This window comes from Carcharodon carcharias, chromosome 32, assembly GCF_017639515.1.
Source record: "Carcharodon carcharias isolate sCarCar2 chromosome 32, sCarCar2.pri, whole genome shotgun sequence".
NCBI classification, from domain to species: Eukaryota; Metazoa; Chordata; class Chondrichthyes; order Lamniformes; family Lamnidae; genus Carcharodon; species Carcharodon carcharias.
Genome location: NC_054498.1, coordinates 11,651,457 through 11,668,667, shown reverse-complemented (window position 1 = coordinate 11,668,667; position 17,211 = coordinate 11,651,457). Strand labels below are relative to the sequence as shown.

The following is a 17,211-nucleotide window of genomic DNA, read 5'->3' as shown; positions in this document are numbered from 1 at the left end:
GCAGTAGTAACTAACTTCAGTAAAAGCTACACCCAACATGAATGTCACTGTAAGTAGCATCTGTGTTGGCATGAACACTAAACTTAAAAGGCTGATACTTCAGAGACTGAAATTACCTGGTACTGCTGGTAGTCCAAAGGTGGATTTGGAACAATTACAAGTCACACAAGTGTTCAGTTCAATAACTGTTAGCACTAAGCGTTTCATCCCATTTTTTTATTGAGTTAAGTTCACAGATAGACATAATACATTTAACAGAACAGTCTTCAAATGTTCAATCAAGTAATATTTTAGGTTGCATCTTGCATCATGTACAATCAACAGACGAAGGTCAGAAAACTATCTGGAAGAAAAATATTGCACAATGTTAGATTCAGTCCATTAATTTTGCCACCCATCAAATACTGAACTCAACTGAAACACGAATTGGAAATCAATGCCATCTGAATGGGTGGGGTGAGAAGCCAAACCAGGTTTTGCATTATTTCTATGCACAACTTGCATTTATATAGCATCCTTGAACATGGTAAGATGCCCCAAAGTGCTTCACAGGAGTGTTATCAGACAATTTGACATCAAGTCAGATAAAATATTAGGACAGATGGCCAAGCTTGGTTAGAGGTAGTTTTTAAGGTGTCTCAAAAGGGGAGAGATTTAGAGAGGGCATTCCGGTGCTTGGGGCTTATGGCAACTATAGGCACAGAATGAAGAACATGCCGACAATAGAGTTGTAAAGCTTCGACGTACACATAAGTACAAGTAGTGCAGAACGTGGAGTTCGGAGGGCATAAACTTGAAGATGGGCATTGAGGTCATGTATCATGCAGCAGAATTGAACAGCTCATCTCTTGTACAGGCGGAGAAACATGACCCATCCTCCTGAGCAGACGTTATCAGCTCCAAATATATCAGGCATAAATGATTAAAACACTACAGATTACCTCATGGCTTCATCAGAGCATATAGAATACAACCCACTTTCCCTGCCGGAGCTTGGTGAAAGCAGGCCCTTTCCACTGCTTGGGAAACAATTTTTAAAAAAAAAAATAGATAAAACTAAACCGATTTAAAAAAAAAATCAAGAACACAAATCAGAAAGTGGATCCATTCAAAGTAAAGCAGATGTAGTACCATGACTTCTTAAAAGGCAAACGACCACATGCTGAAAATAAGGCAAGTCTGCTACAATGCTCAGTAGTTTTACATGCAAAAATAAAGACTTCAAGAGCAATTATGGTTTTAAAATTGAACTCATTCATTTGTTGAGAACCACACTGAAACTTGAGCCAGGAGGTAGCTGGTGAGCAAATAGCAGTTTTCCAAGTAGCTTTTACAAGCTAGGCACGATAGGCTGCCATTCTAAGCAACGGATGAGCAATAAGATGAAACGGCTGCCACATGAACTCAAGGAACTGGGTGCAAAACAGATGAAGCACTATCTATAAATAGGACAGGGCTACCGGATCACTCGGAAAATTATGGCGACACCAATGGAAAAGAAGTTGCCAGTAAAATAGCTCACGTCTCAACTGCCTGGATTCTAGGAACAATTAAAGCTATAAGATATTAAAGTATTTGTGGAAGCGTGTGCAGCTAGATCCAATGTATCTAGTTTCTATTCAAAGTGATTTTCTCCACTGGTGTTAAGAGATGAGTTTCTAAATTCTGATGCATGTTGTACTTGCTTTCAGAATTTTCCTGAGAAAGGGAGCTTGATGAATTTACTCTGTAGGTCTAATGGGAAAGCAGACATGATGCTCTCTTTAGAGAAGTTGCACACTTGCAAAACAGAACGTTTTAAACTGAATCACGATTAACATCAAAACTCATTACAAGTACTAGGCCCAGAAGTAGTTTGGCAACTCACTTTTACTAAAGAAGTTACATTTTACACAGCGAGAACAACTGACCAGGGCAAATGACAGCGCACTTTTAAAAAAAAGATAGGTCAGATTTACTCTCTGCCCTTTAAGACGACAGAATTTTCTACTGGAACATAAGTGGAAAAAATGACCAATAAATGCTAGCTCACAATTCAACATTCTTTCAAAAGAAACAGACAAGCAACAAATCAAGTTGTGTAATAAAGCTTCTGATTCTAGCATAGTTTGCAGCCTGTAACCATATCAAGGATTTCAGTAGTGTCGCCATTTGCTGAAAGCCATAGGCTTTTCCACTTGAGCAAGAATGAAGAGCAGTGCCTGCTTTCCACCATTTTTGCTTGTTTGAAAGTGCACTCAGAACACTTGTAACACATTTTGATAGTCTTAAATGTGTGGGAGCTGCAGATGGTCCATATCAAGGGGTTTCCTTGCACTTCCTTCTGAATTTTCTATAAAAGGTAATCGCATAAGGAGCAGTGCCGAGAAGGTTCACTCGGCTGATTCCTGGGATGAAGGGTCATCTTATGAGGAAAGATTGGAGAGGTTGGACCTGGATCCACTGGAGTTTAGGAGAGGTGATCTTATTGAAACAAAAGAACCTGAGGCGAATTGACAGGATGGATGCTGAGAGGATGTTTCCACTTCTGGGAGAGGCTAGATCTAGGGGACAGTTTGAAAATAGGGGGCCTTCCCATTTAAGGTGGAGATGAGGAGAATTTTTTTCTCAGTCATTAGTTGTGAAATTCTCTTCCACAGAGAGCAGTGGAGGCTATATCATTAAATATTTTTAAGAATGAGTTACAAAGATTCTTGACTGACAAGGGAATCGAAGGGCAGAGGGGAGAAAAGTAGAGTTGAGGCCACAAGCAGATCAACTATGATCTTATCAAGTGGCAGAGCAGGCTCGAGGAGCCGATGGCCTATTCATGCTCCTAATTCACATGTTCGTGTGTATGCACTCATTCTGACAGCCACCCTTTTTTCTAGGTGAAACTTCATCTGCCATGAACAGAAATGTGGATGAAGTAGATCAAGTAGACAAAGATTCTACAACTGAGTGGGTGCCAACAGATAAAATGCCTTAAGTGTCAACTTTTACAAAGGCGTGAAAGTATTGCCCACAATAAAGCACTGTTTAACTGCATCAAGAAAACACCAAGTTTAATCAGAATATTTCAAACTGTCATTTAAAAAAAAATGGTTTAGCAAATCTTTTCCTTCAAAATGCAAATTAACAATTCCACAACGAACATGCATTTACACTATTTATATTTCATTTTGTTTCAATAGATCCTACACAACTTACAAAATATAGTAGCTGCCAATTCAGTTTTCAGTAGCCAATCCACTATATGATTCTATTCTTAAGACTTCCCATATAAATACAGAATTTATACTTCACAAATCTCCATAAGCCATTTTAGAATTAGCTGACAAGTCAAACTGATCAGGTAAATAAAGAATCAAGGCTGTTCTAAACTCACCAAGTATAATGTTATAGTTTGTCTAGACCAATCTCTTCCGGAGTTGGAATACCCAGTTCAGTCAACGTAGGCCTGAGTTCTTGAATAACGTAAGGGTAAATTTCTTTGTGAGGGCCAGCTTTGTCCTGAAAAGTGTAAGGAGTCACATTTATACTCAACTACATTATGCATTTTTTGTTCGAAGAAGTCTAACAACTACAATATGGCATCCAGCTCCTCGTACTGCTAAATTAGCATTCCGTAGCCTGGCAGCAGACTTGAAAAACGAGAAAGGAGCTTGCATCAATCTAATCAAACCAGCAATTCAGATACAGAAGATACAACTTATTCTAAATTCACCCCGACTGCAAAGCCATCCACCCACTGCCCAAAATAATTGGAAGATAAAATCAAAAGGTTTGAAATGATTTTATTTGAATTAACATGCATCCACATTTCCTCGTCTTCTGATAAGATGGCATCTACATGGGACATTAACTATCCATTGATAGCACAAACTATCTACGGGATATACAATTGAGCAATGCCTTTCAGGACCCATTTGAACTATTGCAGTATGATGGTCTCAAAAGAGACAAGGAAAACATCCTAAAGCAAGTCCATTATTGAAACATCATCTATTCTGTACAGCATTAATAGCCTACCTTAGGTTTGTCAATGTTTAAAAAATCCAGGAGGAGTACAATTGATGGGTAAGGCAAATGTCTAGAGAATCTTTATTATTAAAAGTATAAGCAGTTCAAGCAATAATGTACTACAAGTTATACAAACTGCACTGAAATCACAAGGGCAGGTGTATATAAAGCACCTTGTCTCACACTCAGGATGTCCCCAGGTACTTCATACAACCACTTTTCAAGTGCAGTCTGTTGTGAGCTCAGCAAATGAATAAATGACCCAAGAGCTCATTTGCACTGGCAGCATGCAAGGGAAGAATGTTGGTCAAGAGTATTAACATGAGGTCTTTTGCACTCAGCAAAGCAATGAACGTCCAGGCTTGCGTTACTTTCTAATTTGCTCTTGGCATGTGGCTAGTGTGGCGAGATAGTAATTATTACCCATCTCTGGTTGCCCTGGGGTCATCTAGGGATCAACCACATCATGTGGGGCTGGAGTCACATGTAAGCCAGGCAAGGATGACAATTATTCCTCTGAAGAGTTTTAATGTTCAGTTATGAATGACACGGTAGGAGCAATATTCTGCTTTGCAAATAAAAAGGGGCTTTTTTTTTTTGGATCTGACATGCTGAATCTCTAATTCTCTGCACATCTTCTGGCAGAACATATGTATTGTTTCATCCCATATAACATGCAACATATCAGGCACACTGAACTACAGTGATTGAAATTAAACTGCATTTTGTTACACAGTATTGTTAGCATTTTAGTGGGATTTTAAAGGTCAAATCCTACAAAGCATATTTGTGGGGGAAGAATTAATTAACATGATGCCATCGATTTAAGTATGAAAATCATCAGCTCCCTTTTCATTTCAAAAGTTCAGGAGACAGAGGAAGATATTCCAGGATTTCGATATGTTGGAGGTAGATTTGGAGCATTGTCTGTGGTGCGACTGCAGCTGAGAGTAGTGTAGCTAGGTGGATTTTGGAAGTTGGTTACAGAGAAATATAGGAACAGGTCAAGACCATTCAGCCCCACAAGTCTGTTCCGCTATTCAATTAGATCACGGTTGAAGTGTACCACAATTGCCATTAGCTCCAGGATGTCAGAGTGCTGGACGAGATTGGCAGTGGCAGATGGATGAACACAGCAGTGAATGGGGAGCACTGGTAGGATGGCAGGCTGCTGGTTGGAAAAGCACAGCAAAAGAAATTTGCCGAGAGGAGACCCAGCAGTATTGAGTAAGAAAAAAGACATGGGTAATTGCCAATGCATAGGGAAGAAAAGGGCTGAGACACACAGCAAGAGGGAGCGGGCAAGAATGGGCATCAAGGATGGAGTGATAAGACAGATGGGACATCAAGAAAATGATGGCGATGATTACAAGTGAAAGAAAATCTTCCCCATGCTCATAGGTTTAGAAGAACAGCTTCTAGTGCAGTGAACCAAAACAGCACATTATTTCAACAGCAAACATTGGAGTAGGGGAGGGTAATCATTAGTCTAAGTGCTCCTTGATATTAAGAAATGGTGACGCTAACTAGTAACTCATTTGAGGAGCCCTACATTTCTAGATAAAAGCAAAATACTGCGGATGTTCGAAACCTGAAATAAAACAGAAAATGCTGGAAAAACTCCAGACCTACTGAGTTTTTACAGCATTTTCTGTTTTTATTCTTAAATTTCCAGAGATGGCTTGGGACTATAACTTTTCTTTATGTCAAAGAAGGAATCCCTATACGCATTCCCATGATCTGAGGAATTCCTAATTATTTCTCCAGCATGGCCTAGGAACTAGTTGTGGGAAAAGTCTAGCATCGTCTGGAGATGACAACTGCGGTTAAGGACAGCCAGGAGAGGTGAAAAGCCAAGAAGGCCTCAAGTGGGATGCACAGCACTGTCTACCTCAGAGAACAGAGCGCTAAACAGCAGGTGAATGGTTCATGTAGATACAATGATAGAAATAGGCCACAGGAATGTAACAACTTGCATTTATGTTGCACCTTTTATGTTTAGAAATTAGCGAGACAATGTGGGTTGCATACAAGGCTTTTTATAAATTATAGATAATTAAATGGTACATGTTTGAACAGGAAAAACAATTGCTGCACTTTCAGAACAGCTAAGTCAAAAAACATCAATTCCAGAAGGTAAACACATTCCTGCTTTCAGCAACTAATCAAGATTTCACCATCCTTTTTTCAAATTGTCAAGTTTACAAAACAGGCAAGAATAGTGGGAAAGGGCTTTTCAGTTCCACTGACCTTCACTGCTTCTAGAATGCGGATTGCACTAGCTAGGTCATTTAATCTACGGCATGCTCTCAGGGCAGCATCGAGAATTTTGGGTTCAGGTACGAGATCGTATCCGATAAGGGTATTCATTCCTGTCAAATAAAACAGATGTTAACTAGAACAGGCTGTACAAAATGGTCGATTTTCAAAGCAATGTCAAACTTCAAGTGCAGAACGAATGCCCAAAATTTTCAACCTTTTACAAACGAACTGGAGAGCTTGGGAAAAAAAAGACTGTACATTAGCGACTAAGGAAGAGGGGAGACCATAGTGCAGAACAGCACTAACAGTTGAAAAGGGAACAGATCAAATAGCAGTTATGGGATGATTTCAAGCTCGCCTTAAATGCTTGAAGTCTAAAACAGCAGTGAAAAATTACCAAGGTAAAATAAGTACAAAGAAACTAATTTTGACCAGATGATTGCAAGTGTCACATTGGCCCAGAACTTTAGGGAAAAATTATGAGTTCAGTGCGTGTAAAATAAAACAGGATCTTGTGGCAAGTAAGAGATGCTATGCAAGTTGCGAATCACCTCAAATTGCTGGGCCATTAGCCCTGCAAAAATGAGAGCTTCTTAAAATTTATGACCGACTTGAATGTGTTAAGTAGAAACATCCTTGCTTTATAGTCAGTAATTTAAATATGCATCCTCCAAACTGATTTACTTTTTACCTTTTCTGAGCTCCCAAGCATCAATGTCAGGCTTGTTAAAGTACGTGACCCAGCGAGCATCAAACTCCTCATCAGTTTCTTGTTTGCCATGTGAGTACCAGCGCGAAGCAATGGCAGCTGTCAAAGAGAAGGCATATTGAAGTCCGAACACCATACATCAAACCCCTTACAACTTCTCTTCCAGCTTCCAAAACCAAAATCAACATCAACACTAATTATAAACATACATCTGAAGAAGAGTCATACAGACTTGAAAGGTTAACAGTTTCTCTCTCCACAGATGCTGTCTGATCTGCTGAGTTTTTCTAGCATTTTTAGTTATTTCAGATTTGCAGTATTTTGCTTTTATAAACATACATCTCCTAGCAGCAAGGTAACGTTTCTTTCCACTCCCTCACTTCTCAATATGTAAACACATTGATATTTCAGAGTTAATTCATCCTATGAAACAAGCTAATAACAGCAAAACATTCCCTTGAGAAAAATTCAATTCTCGAAACCAATATCTACCTGTTTTGAGAAATGCGCCGTCTATTTCCAATCTCTTCTTTCCTTTTTCATGAAGGAAGATGATCAGCTGCTAATCTAACAACCCCTCCTCCCAAGTACCATTGATCAAATCAGGAGTAGGCACAGTTATAGTAGAATGGGATGAGCAACAGGTTAGAATTGAGAATGACAAGTTCAGTTACCAAGTGGTAGGGTAAACACTTGCCAACACTGGAAGCTAAACTTCTGCTGGTCAATCATATTAAAGCCAGCATCAGTTGCAGAATAGTCCCAGGCGCACAAGTTCACAATCCAGACAGGAGATTTCCACAAGGAAAGCAGGAAGTCAATATATTAACTGTATGTGGTAATGCCGAAAGTGAATGTTTAATTGAAGGTTACAAACTTGTATATTAGAAAAAGTTGGGATCTTTCCTTGACTTTTGAAGTGAACATTTAAAGTTTACACATTTAAAATAGTCAATTTTGATTAATAGTCTTCACAAATCAGCACCAAGATATGGGAGAAACAAACTTTCTAGAAAGCTCAGGAACATTAGCAGTAGAAACTTGTTCCTAACCTCCGGTTGCACTCTACAAACATTTTTCCTTTTTTATTCATTAACGGGATGTGGGCGTCGCTGGCTGGGCCAGCAATTATTGTCCATCCCTAGTTGCCCTTGAGAAGGTGGTGCTGAGCTGCCTTCTTGAACCGCTGCAGTCCACAGTGCTGTTAGGGAGGCAGTTCCAAGTTTTTGACCCAGTGACGGAGAAGGAATGGCGATATAATTCCAAGTGAGGATGGTGAGTGGCCTGGAGGGGAACTTTCAGGCAGTGGTGTTCCCATGTGCCTGCTGCCCTCGTACTTCTGGATGGTAGAGGTCGTGGGTTTAGATGGTAATGCCTAAGCAGCATTGGTGAGTTCCTTCAGCACATCTTGTAGATAGTAGACACTGCTGTCACTGTGCAGTGATGGTGGAGTGAGTGAATACTTATGGAAGGGGTGCCAATCGAGTAGGCTGCTTTGCCCTGGATGATGTCAAGTTTCTTGTGTTGGAGCTGCAGTCATCCAGGCAAGTGGGAGTATTCCATCACAGCACTGACTTCTGCTTTGTAGATGGTGGACAGGCTTTGGGGAGTCAGGAGGTGAGTTACTCGCCGCAGGATTCCTAGCCTCTGATCTGCTCTTGTGGCCACAGTATTTATATGGCTAGTCCAGTTCAGTTTCTGGTCAATGGTAGCCCCCAGGATGTTGACACGTTGCGTTTGAAAATAGAGTAAAGCCATATTACTTCCATATAATGGACAAGGTAAAGAGTGTTGTCATGTTGGGTCAAATTCTATTCAAATGATCGAAGTACTTGCACTTCTAACTGAAGAGGATTCAAGTGAAAAAGTGTGTTTTGGGTACAAATGAACATAAATACAAAAATTTAACATTTGGAAATTAAGGCTGACCTGCTATCTACGCCTCCTACAGATGTTTAAAAATAACTCGACTGCTAGGAGCCCCCTCCCCACATTCCAGCCTTTTTGTAGTGCTTTGCATGGACCATGGCCATAAAACGTTGTGTTTTCTATGCTCTTCCACCCACAGTAAATAGCTGGGTGCCAAGTGCCTATGTAGGATTAAATAACAATGTCACAATATCAAGAGGATCTGATAATCTAAAGAATCTGCAAATACACTGTACCTTTAACAGAGTTCAACCTCCCATTGTGTTAACAGGAGTAAATCTAATCCCATGAACAGGTATTAGGAGTGTGCAAAGAGGCTGGTTTTAAGAAAACTCTTCAGGAGAAGAGGGGCCAATGGTGAAGCAATTAAACTAGGGATGCACAAGAGATTAGATCTAGAGGACTGCAGAGATGTCAGAGGGCCATTGGACTGGAAGAGGTCAGAGACTGGGAGGGCAGAGGCCATGGAGGGATTTAAAAACAAGCATGAGAATTAAAAAAATTGACTTCCAGGAGTTGGGAGTAGGCAGCCTTGGTGATGGAGGTTAGAGGGTCACTAACTCAGTTGAAGGTCAAATAGGGTGCCATGGTTGCAAAGAGTCACACAGGACACCGCAGAGCATCCAATCTTACTAGGGAAGGGAAGAAATAAGAGTGCATTAACATTTGTTGGCCATTAAAGTATTATTGCTTAAAGGACATGCATATCCCAGCAGTCAGACAGGCAGGAAAGAAACAACAGGGTTCTGTTAAAAAGATGAACTAGGCACATGAAACTGTTAAAGGCAAGTCAAAACATGGACAAGTAACAGTCAAAAAAACTCATACTTGAATGGAATGGAGGAAATGAGGGCAGAAACCAATGGTGGTGGGGGTGGGGAACAGAGAGGCGTGCGACTGCTTCAAGAGACAGCTATTATCAAAAACAGGAAGCCATTTCTGCTGTTCTCCATCATACACAGGAATTAAGAGGAACCTCTATATTCTGATCATCAATGCAGCTTTTTACCTGTTACGTTAGGCAAGCTTAAAAAGAAACCAAAGCAAATTGAAAAAGGTGCACCATTTTAGAAATAATAGTAAGACTCCCAGTAAATACAATGCAGAGTTGTCAAAGAGTGGACATGGTGAACATTATCAACCAGAAAATTGTCCAAATGCTAGATTAACACTTAAGAAACCAAAACATTGCTTAGATATGCAGCTATTGGGGTTGTCTTACAAGCGGCTTGGATTTAGTTTCATTTTGAATGCTACATTACGGGAAGCTGAGCAACATTAAACTAATCTTGACTTGCTTTCACCACAAGTTACCTATTTGGCAATTAATCACTGATAGAGCCAAGCCCATAAACAGCTTCCCAGAACTGAACACCAAAGCAGTTTTCTTAAAGCAGGATTGAACACAAAGGACAAATAGCTACAAAGTTTTACCCCACCAAGTTCAGTTTGTTCAATGCGTCAATACCCTCAGCCCAATTCAGAAGACCATGTAGAAATGAACTCTTCATCAGCCCCATGTTTTGCAGAAAGTTGTGACACTGGTGGACTATCAGGTACAAGGAAATACAAATAACTTACAACCAACTTTGCCAAACTTGTGTACATTATCCTGTTTCTCTGGCCTTCAAATACTGGTAAATGGAACATTTTCCCTTATAGTACCTAGTTACAGCATCAAGAGCAGCCACCATATTTTGTAGGACTTATGATCCAGTTTCAGGAGTGTGACCCCTGTGCATCACTCTGCCCCTTTTGACATTCTGCTTTCAATGGGCAATCCCCAGTGTTGCAGGTTTCCAAGGTTTTTGGAGAACCCTAGTGTTACTGTAGGACCAGCTCCCAAAATTTTATTGAACTGAACCAGGGACCAGAACCAGATAGCACATCCAATGACTAATTTTCATGGAGCTACAACATAATTGGTTTATTACAAATTGATGGAAACCGAGACACCAAGAACTGCAGCTCTGCAATTGACTATGTGCTACTATTACTTAAAGACTCTTAGATAAGCAACAGCAAAGGTCAACTACAGCTGCGACCCTGTCCAATATATCTAAGTCATCTTAGAAAACCACTCATTTCTCAATGAGCAAGACTGCAATTTTAGAACTAATTATAGCCATCTTTTAAGCAACTCATGCGCTCCAGGTTCAGACTATCAGGACATGGATTTGCTTTCCAAAATAGTTTCACTCATTGTTTAAACTCAAGTTTTAAAGCCATTAATTCAGGCTTAAATTCAAATCCATTCTCTAAAGTTACAGTACAATGCACGAGACCACCTTCAAAATGGATTTAAGCACAAAGTAGAAGAACTCAAGGCACTGTATACATTTAATTCTATTGAACAGCCCGAGACAATTAGTCATATGTGATTCAAACACTTCCTTTAGGAAAATTTACAGTATCTTGGGGCTTTCTTTCCTTCAAAACAGTACAGGGAATAACCCTCTTATCGCTTGGTAATCAACCAAGGAGCACACAAAGTGAAGCCAAAGTGAATATGGCCTCAAATCTAACTGTGGCCCTTCTCACACTCCTAGACATTGTCAGTCCAGCCAAGATCAAAGACCCATTTTAACCCCACACTCCATTAATTTGTAGCAACTAGTTTGTATTCCAGTACTGTACACTGAAGCACATTTTGACAATTTTGGTCTAAATCAGCACCTGCAACATCTGCAAATAGACCTTCCTAACCAGGTACATAGAATATACAAGTGACCTTGAATTATCCTTCACTCCACATCCAAGAATTCAACTGCTTTAAAAATGCACCAAATACCTGTTTCTGGAATGGACGTTGGGTGGGAGGGGGTGATCCAATTAATTACTAAGAAGCTAGTTTTTGTTACAGAAAATAATTAAGACAAAGAGCCAAATCTGAAATAATTGCACACAAAAAGTGGCATAAGGTGAAGGCATTATGATTTTCCAATGAAGACACTACAAATCTACAGTAGTTTTACACTCTACATGTTTTCCCATTGAAATTTGATTTTCATGTTTTTTCATGAAACATGGTTTTCATGTAAATGATGCAACCTTAAAAACTGTTTAACCACATGAGGGGATTGCATTTTATCTTATTAAACTGCGAATACAGGAGGAAGTGAATGCAATGTGCCCAGAGGGATGAGAGGGAGGGTTTTTGATGCCAAGGGGTTTTGTAGCCACCCCGAACATCACCCTCTGCTTTAGCCCACCTGCTCCACCCCTTCACCTCCCACTTCAGCTCTTCCATCCACACTTCTCCCCCCTACCTCCTAACCCCCCTCCACACCCCTCATCTCCCTCCACGATCCCCAACACCCCCAGTATCCCCCTCCACACACCGCCCCCAGTATCCCCCACCACACACCCCCCCCCCAGTATCCCCCTCCACACACCCCCCCCCCAGTATCCCCCTCCACACACCCCCCCCCCAGTATCCCCCTCCACACACCCCCCCCAGTATCCCCCTCCACACACCCCCCCCAGTATCCCCCTCCACACACCCCCCCCAGTATCCCCCTCCACACACCCCCCCAGTATCCCCCTCCACACACCTCCCCCAGTATCCCACTCCACACACCCCACCCAGTATCCCCCTCCACACACCCCCCCCCAGTATCCCCCTCCACACACCCCCCCAGTATCCCCCTCCACACACCCCCCCCCCAGTATCCCCCTCCACACACCCCCCCCCCAGTATCCCCCTCCACACACCCCCCCAGTATCCCCCTCCACACACCCCCCCCCAGTATCCCCCTCCACACACCCCCCCCAGTATCCCCCTCCACACACCCCCCCCAGTATCCCCCTCCACACACCCCCCCCCAGTATCCCCCTCCACACACCCCACCCAGTATCCCCCTCCACACACCCCCCCCAGTATCCCCCTCCACACACCCCAATATCCCCCTCCACACCCCCCCCCAGTATCCCCCTCCACACACCCCAATATCCCCCTCCACACACCCCCCCCCAGTATCCCCCTCCACACACCCCCCCCCAGTATCCCCCTCCACACACCCCCCCCAGTATCCCCCTCCACACACCCCCCCCAGTATCCCCCTCCACACACCCCCCCCAGTATCCCCCTCCACACACCCCCCCCAGTATCCCCCTCCACACACCCCCCCCAGTATCCCCCTCCACACACCCCCCCCAGTATCCCCCTCCACACACCCCCCCCAGTATCCCCCTCCACACACCCCCCCCAGTATCCCCCTCCACACACCCCCCCCAGTATCCCCCTCCACACACCCCCCCCAGTATCCCCCTCCACACACCCCCCCAGTATCCCACTCCACACACCCCCCCCCAGTATCCCACTCCACACACCCCCCCCAGTATCCCCCTCCACACACCCCCCCCAGTATCCCCCTCCACACCCCCCCCAGTATCCCCCTCCACACCCCCCCCAGTATCCCCCTCCACACACCCCCCCCAGTATCCCCCTCCACACCCCCCCCAGTATCCCCCTCCACACCCCCCCCAGTATCCCCCTCCACACACCCCCCCAGTATCCCCCTCCACACACCCCCCCCCAGTATCCCCCTCCACACACCCCCCCAGTATCCCCCTCCACACACCCCCCCCAGTATCCCCCTCCACACCCCCCCCAGTATCCCCCTCCACACACCCCCCCAGTATCCCCCTCCACACCCCCCCCAGTATCCCCCTCCACACACCCCCCCCCCAGTATCCCCCTCCACACACCCCCCCCCAGTATCCCCCTCCACACACCCCCCCCCCCAGTATCCCACTCCACACACCCCCCCAGTATCCCCCTCCACACACCCCCCCAGTATCCCCCTCCACACACCCCCCCCCCCCCAGTATCCCCCTCCACACACCCCCCCCCCCCCAGTATCCCCCTCCACACACCCCCCCCCCCCCCAGTATCCCCCTCCACCATGATCCCCCTCCACACACACCCCCGCCCCCAATGATCCCCCCTCCCCCCAACCCCCACCCTCCATCTCTCTCTCTCCCTCCCCCGCCCGGTGCAATGTCACTAGGCCCGGAGCCTGCCTCGAGTAGCGGGCGGGTCATTGCAAGGACACGGGTTTGCCAGGCGGGCAGCAGGAGAGAAGCTCATGCGGACTGACTGGGAATAAGGATCCGCGATGAGGTGTCGGGGAGAGGATGGTTGGGGGTTGGGGGTTGGGGGTTGGGGGTGGGGGGGGGGGGGGTAGATTTTCCCCCCCACTTTGTTCAGAAAGAGATTCCTGTTTAAGATATAAACCTGACGGTAAAATAAACCCGAGTCCGGACAGAGAGACCGAGACCGAGACCGAGACCGAGCGCGGCTGCGCTTTGACTTTACCCGCTGCTGGGTGTCCTCGCTGGGCCGCCGCTGTCCGCCTCCATGCGGCGAGGCCCAGGCCGGTGCCGCTGTATCGGAGCGCCGCTCGGAACATGCTGCCGGTGTGAGGGAGGGAGACTGAGGAGCGGGGAAGCCGCTAATCGCCGCCGCCGCCGCCGCCGGAACCGTGAGGGAATCTCGTGCGCTCCGCCGCCGATCCACGTCACCCGCCGTCGCCTGACGTCAGCGCGTGCCCCGCCCACTCTCACGCTCACCCAGACGGAGCATGCGTAGCCCCGCCCCCCGCCCCCCCCCCACTGCTGTGACCGACGCCAGCGCTGCCATGTTTGATACTGGCGCCAGCCTGGCCCAGGTGGGTGGAGTGCTGTTGGCACAAAGCACTTTTGCCTGGGGCCATGGATAATGATGGATGAGAGCCTCCAGTTTTCTTTACGTCACTGATTCCTGGGATGAGGGCTATCTGACAGGGAAAGGTTTTATTTTTTTTAAAATAAAAACAAAAATAGCTGGAAAAGCTCAGCAGGTCTGACAGCATCTGCGGAGAGGAAGGCTGACAGAGTTAACGTTTCGAGTCCGTATGACTCTTCATCAGAACTGGTTTTTATTTATTCTCTCATGGGGTGTGGGCATCACCGTTTGTTGCCCGTCCCTAACTGCCCTTGAACGAAGCGGCTTGCTGGACCATTTCAGAGGGCAGTTAGGAGTCAACCACATCAGTGTGGTTCTGAAGAAGAGTCACATTGGATTCAAAACGTTAACTCTGTTCCTCCCTCCACAGATGCTGCCAGACCTGCTGAGCTTTTCCAGCATTTTCTGTTTTTATTTCATATTACTGTGGGTCCGGAGATACGTGTAGACCAGGCAGGTAAGGAATCCTTCCCTGAAGGTCATTAGTGAACCAGATGGGTTTTTACAATAGTCAAGGATCATTTCGTAAAAGCAAAAAAACATATAGATTCTGAGGGGTCTTGACAGGGTAGATGTCGATAGGATGGTTCCCCTCAGGATAACCTAGAAGTAGGGAGCACTGTTTCAAAATAAGGGTTCTCCCATTTAAAACTGCCTGTGGCTGATTTAACTTACACTATCAAGTCACTCTTCTTGAGATCAGCACAGATAATTTTTTTTCCTGGGATATATTTCTTCGGATTCTCCAGCTAAATCCTGAGTGTCTCCTCATCCCAGGATGTTTGTTTTTGTTTGCTTCCTTGTAAGAAAATCCTTTATTTAAGATGGAGATGAGGAGGAATTTCTTCTCTCAAGAGTTGTTAGCGTTTGGAATTCTCTTCCCCAGAGAACAATGGAGGCTGGGTCATTGAATATGTTCAAGGCTGAATTAGACAGATTTTTGATTGACAAAGGGATAAAGGGTTATGGAGGACAAGCAGAAAAGCGGAATTAAGGCCACATCAGATCAACCATGACTGGTGGAGCAACCCGAGGTGCTGAATGGCCTACTTCTGTTTCTTGTGTTCTCATCACATGACTGACCAGGAATCACTCCTGCTCTCACCGCCTGTCATAGGCATGTGTTGGAAGGGTTTGCAGATTGATACTGAACCTTTTTGGCCACATTATGAACACACCTTCCTTGGCCATTAGGTCCTTGGCTGGGACTCAAACCCAAAGCTTCTGGCTCAGAGGAATCCTTGGCTTGTTACTGACCAAAATGGAGAAGGCTCATCCTGGAAAGCACGGAACATATTGCAAGACTTTGTCGGGAACGTGGAGAGGGGATGTTGAGGCATCAGAGGGAGTGCACAAACCTCCAAACAACCCACCTACCCAACTCTTAAAACACCACCTGCCCCACACGTGACAGTCTGAAAATCACACATTGGACTTATCAGTCATCTCAGGACCCATCGAACTGGAGTGGGAGCCAAATCATCCTCGATCCCGAAGGACTGATTTGAGAAGAAGATAGCACAGTCAGAGGACCTCGTGTCTATGCTGGTTCTCTGCAAGAACATCTTAGCTAATCCCACTGCTCCCGCTTTTTTCCTGTAGCCCTGCAAAATTTTCCCTTCAGATGATGATCCAATTCCCTTTTGAATGCCATGATGGAATCCACCATCGAATAATAGAATGGTTACACCACTGAAGGAGGTCATTCAGCCCATCGTGTCTGTCCCAGCTCTCTGCAAGAGCAACTCAACTATTTCCATGCCTACCCCCCTTTTGAACAGCAAATTTTCCCTCTTCACATAATGATCCAATTCGCTTTGGAGAGCCACCATTGAATCTCCACCACACCCTCAGGCAAGTGTATCCTAACCATATGCCACACTAAAAAAAAGGTTCTCCTCATGCCACTATTGCTTCATTTGCCAATCAACTCTCGGTCGCGAGCCTTCCACCAATGGAAACAGTTTCCCCAAATCTATTCTGTCCACTCTTCCTTTACTGCTCCCAAACTGCCCATCATTGTACAGAGGCCATATACCTGCGGATGCTGGAAATTTGAAATAAATAAACTGGAAATGCCCAGCATCCGTAGGGAAAGAAACAGAACCAACATCTCAGGTTGAAGATGTTTAATCAGATTACAAAGCCTGTCAAGCATGGTTAATTTAAGAAGGTGAAATAGAAACAGGAAATGTTGAAAATATTGATGAAGTCTGACGAAAGGGCATTGACCTGAAACGTTGACTCTGTTTCTCTCTCCACAGATGCTGTCTGACCTGCTAGGTATTTGCAGAATTTTCTGCTTATATTCCCAGCATCTGGTACTATTTGGTTTTATTAAAAGAAAAGTTCCTGAATCCATGGAGGCCAAAGGGAGAAATATTCACCCTGAAGATTTGCAATAACAGTCACAAGAATAATGTGTCTATGCGCAGCTGGAGGTGGGTCTCTGCCTAAGAAGTAGAGACAGAATGATGATTTTAATGAGACGCGAGAGGAATGAAACAAGGTGAGATTCTCAAAAGGAGGAAAATGTGTCAGAGGATTAGGGGATAGGACAAGGTGTGAGTGGGAGTGGAAG

At 44.7% G+C, this 17,211-nt stretch overlaps 1 protein-coding gene across 1 annotated transcript; it reads right to left on the bottom strand.

Moving 5' to 3' along the window:
- Positions 1 to 201: 201 nt before the first annotated feature.
- Positions 202 to 14,439, bottom strand: LOC121271918 (cytochrome c oxidase subunit 5A, mitochondrial-like). The gene is made up of 5 exons (XM_041178157.1): positions 14,223 to 14,439; positions 6,956 to 7,072; positions 6,253 to 6,374; positions 3,368 to 3,492; positions 202 to 343 (listed from the first exon to the last, which is right to left on the bottom strand). Exons 1-4 carry the CDS (start codon positions 14,314 to 14,316, stop codon positions 3,379 to 3,381), a joined length of 447 nt encoding a protein of 148 aa, XP_041034091.1. The 5' UTR covers positions 14,317 to 14,439; the 3' UTR covers positions 202 to 343; positions 3,368 to 3,378.
- Between the last annotated feature and the right edge of the window lie 2,772 nt (positions 14,440 to 17,211).

Excerpts from the sequence above, each read along its gene's own strand:
- LOC121271918 (XM_041178157.1), bottom strand. The coding sequence starts at position 14,316 with ATGTTCCGAGCGGCGCTCCGATACAGCGGCACCGGCCTGGGCCTCGCC. Across the intron at positions 6,375-6,955 it reads TGCTTGGGAGCTCAGAAAAG|GAATGAATACCCTTATCGGA; the intron begins GTAAAAAGTAAA and ends TTTATTTGACAG. Across the intron at positions 3,493-6,252 it reads GCATTCTAGAAGCAGTGAAG|GACAAAGCTGGCCCTCACAA; the intron begins GTCAGTGGAACT and ends TACACTTTTCAG.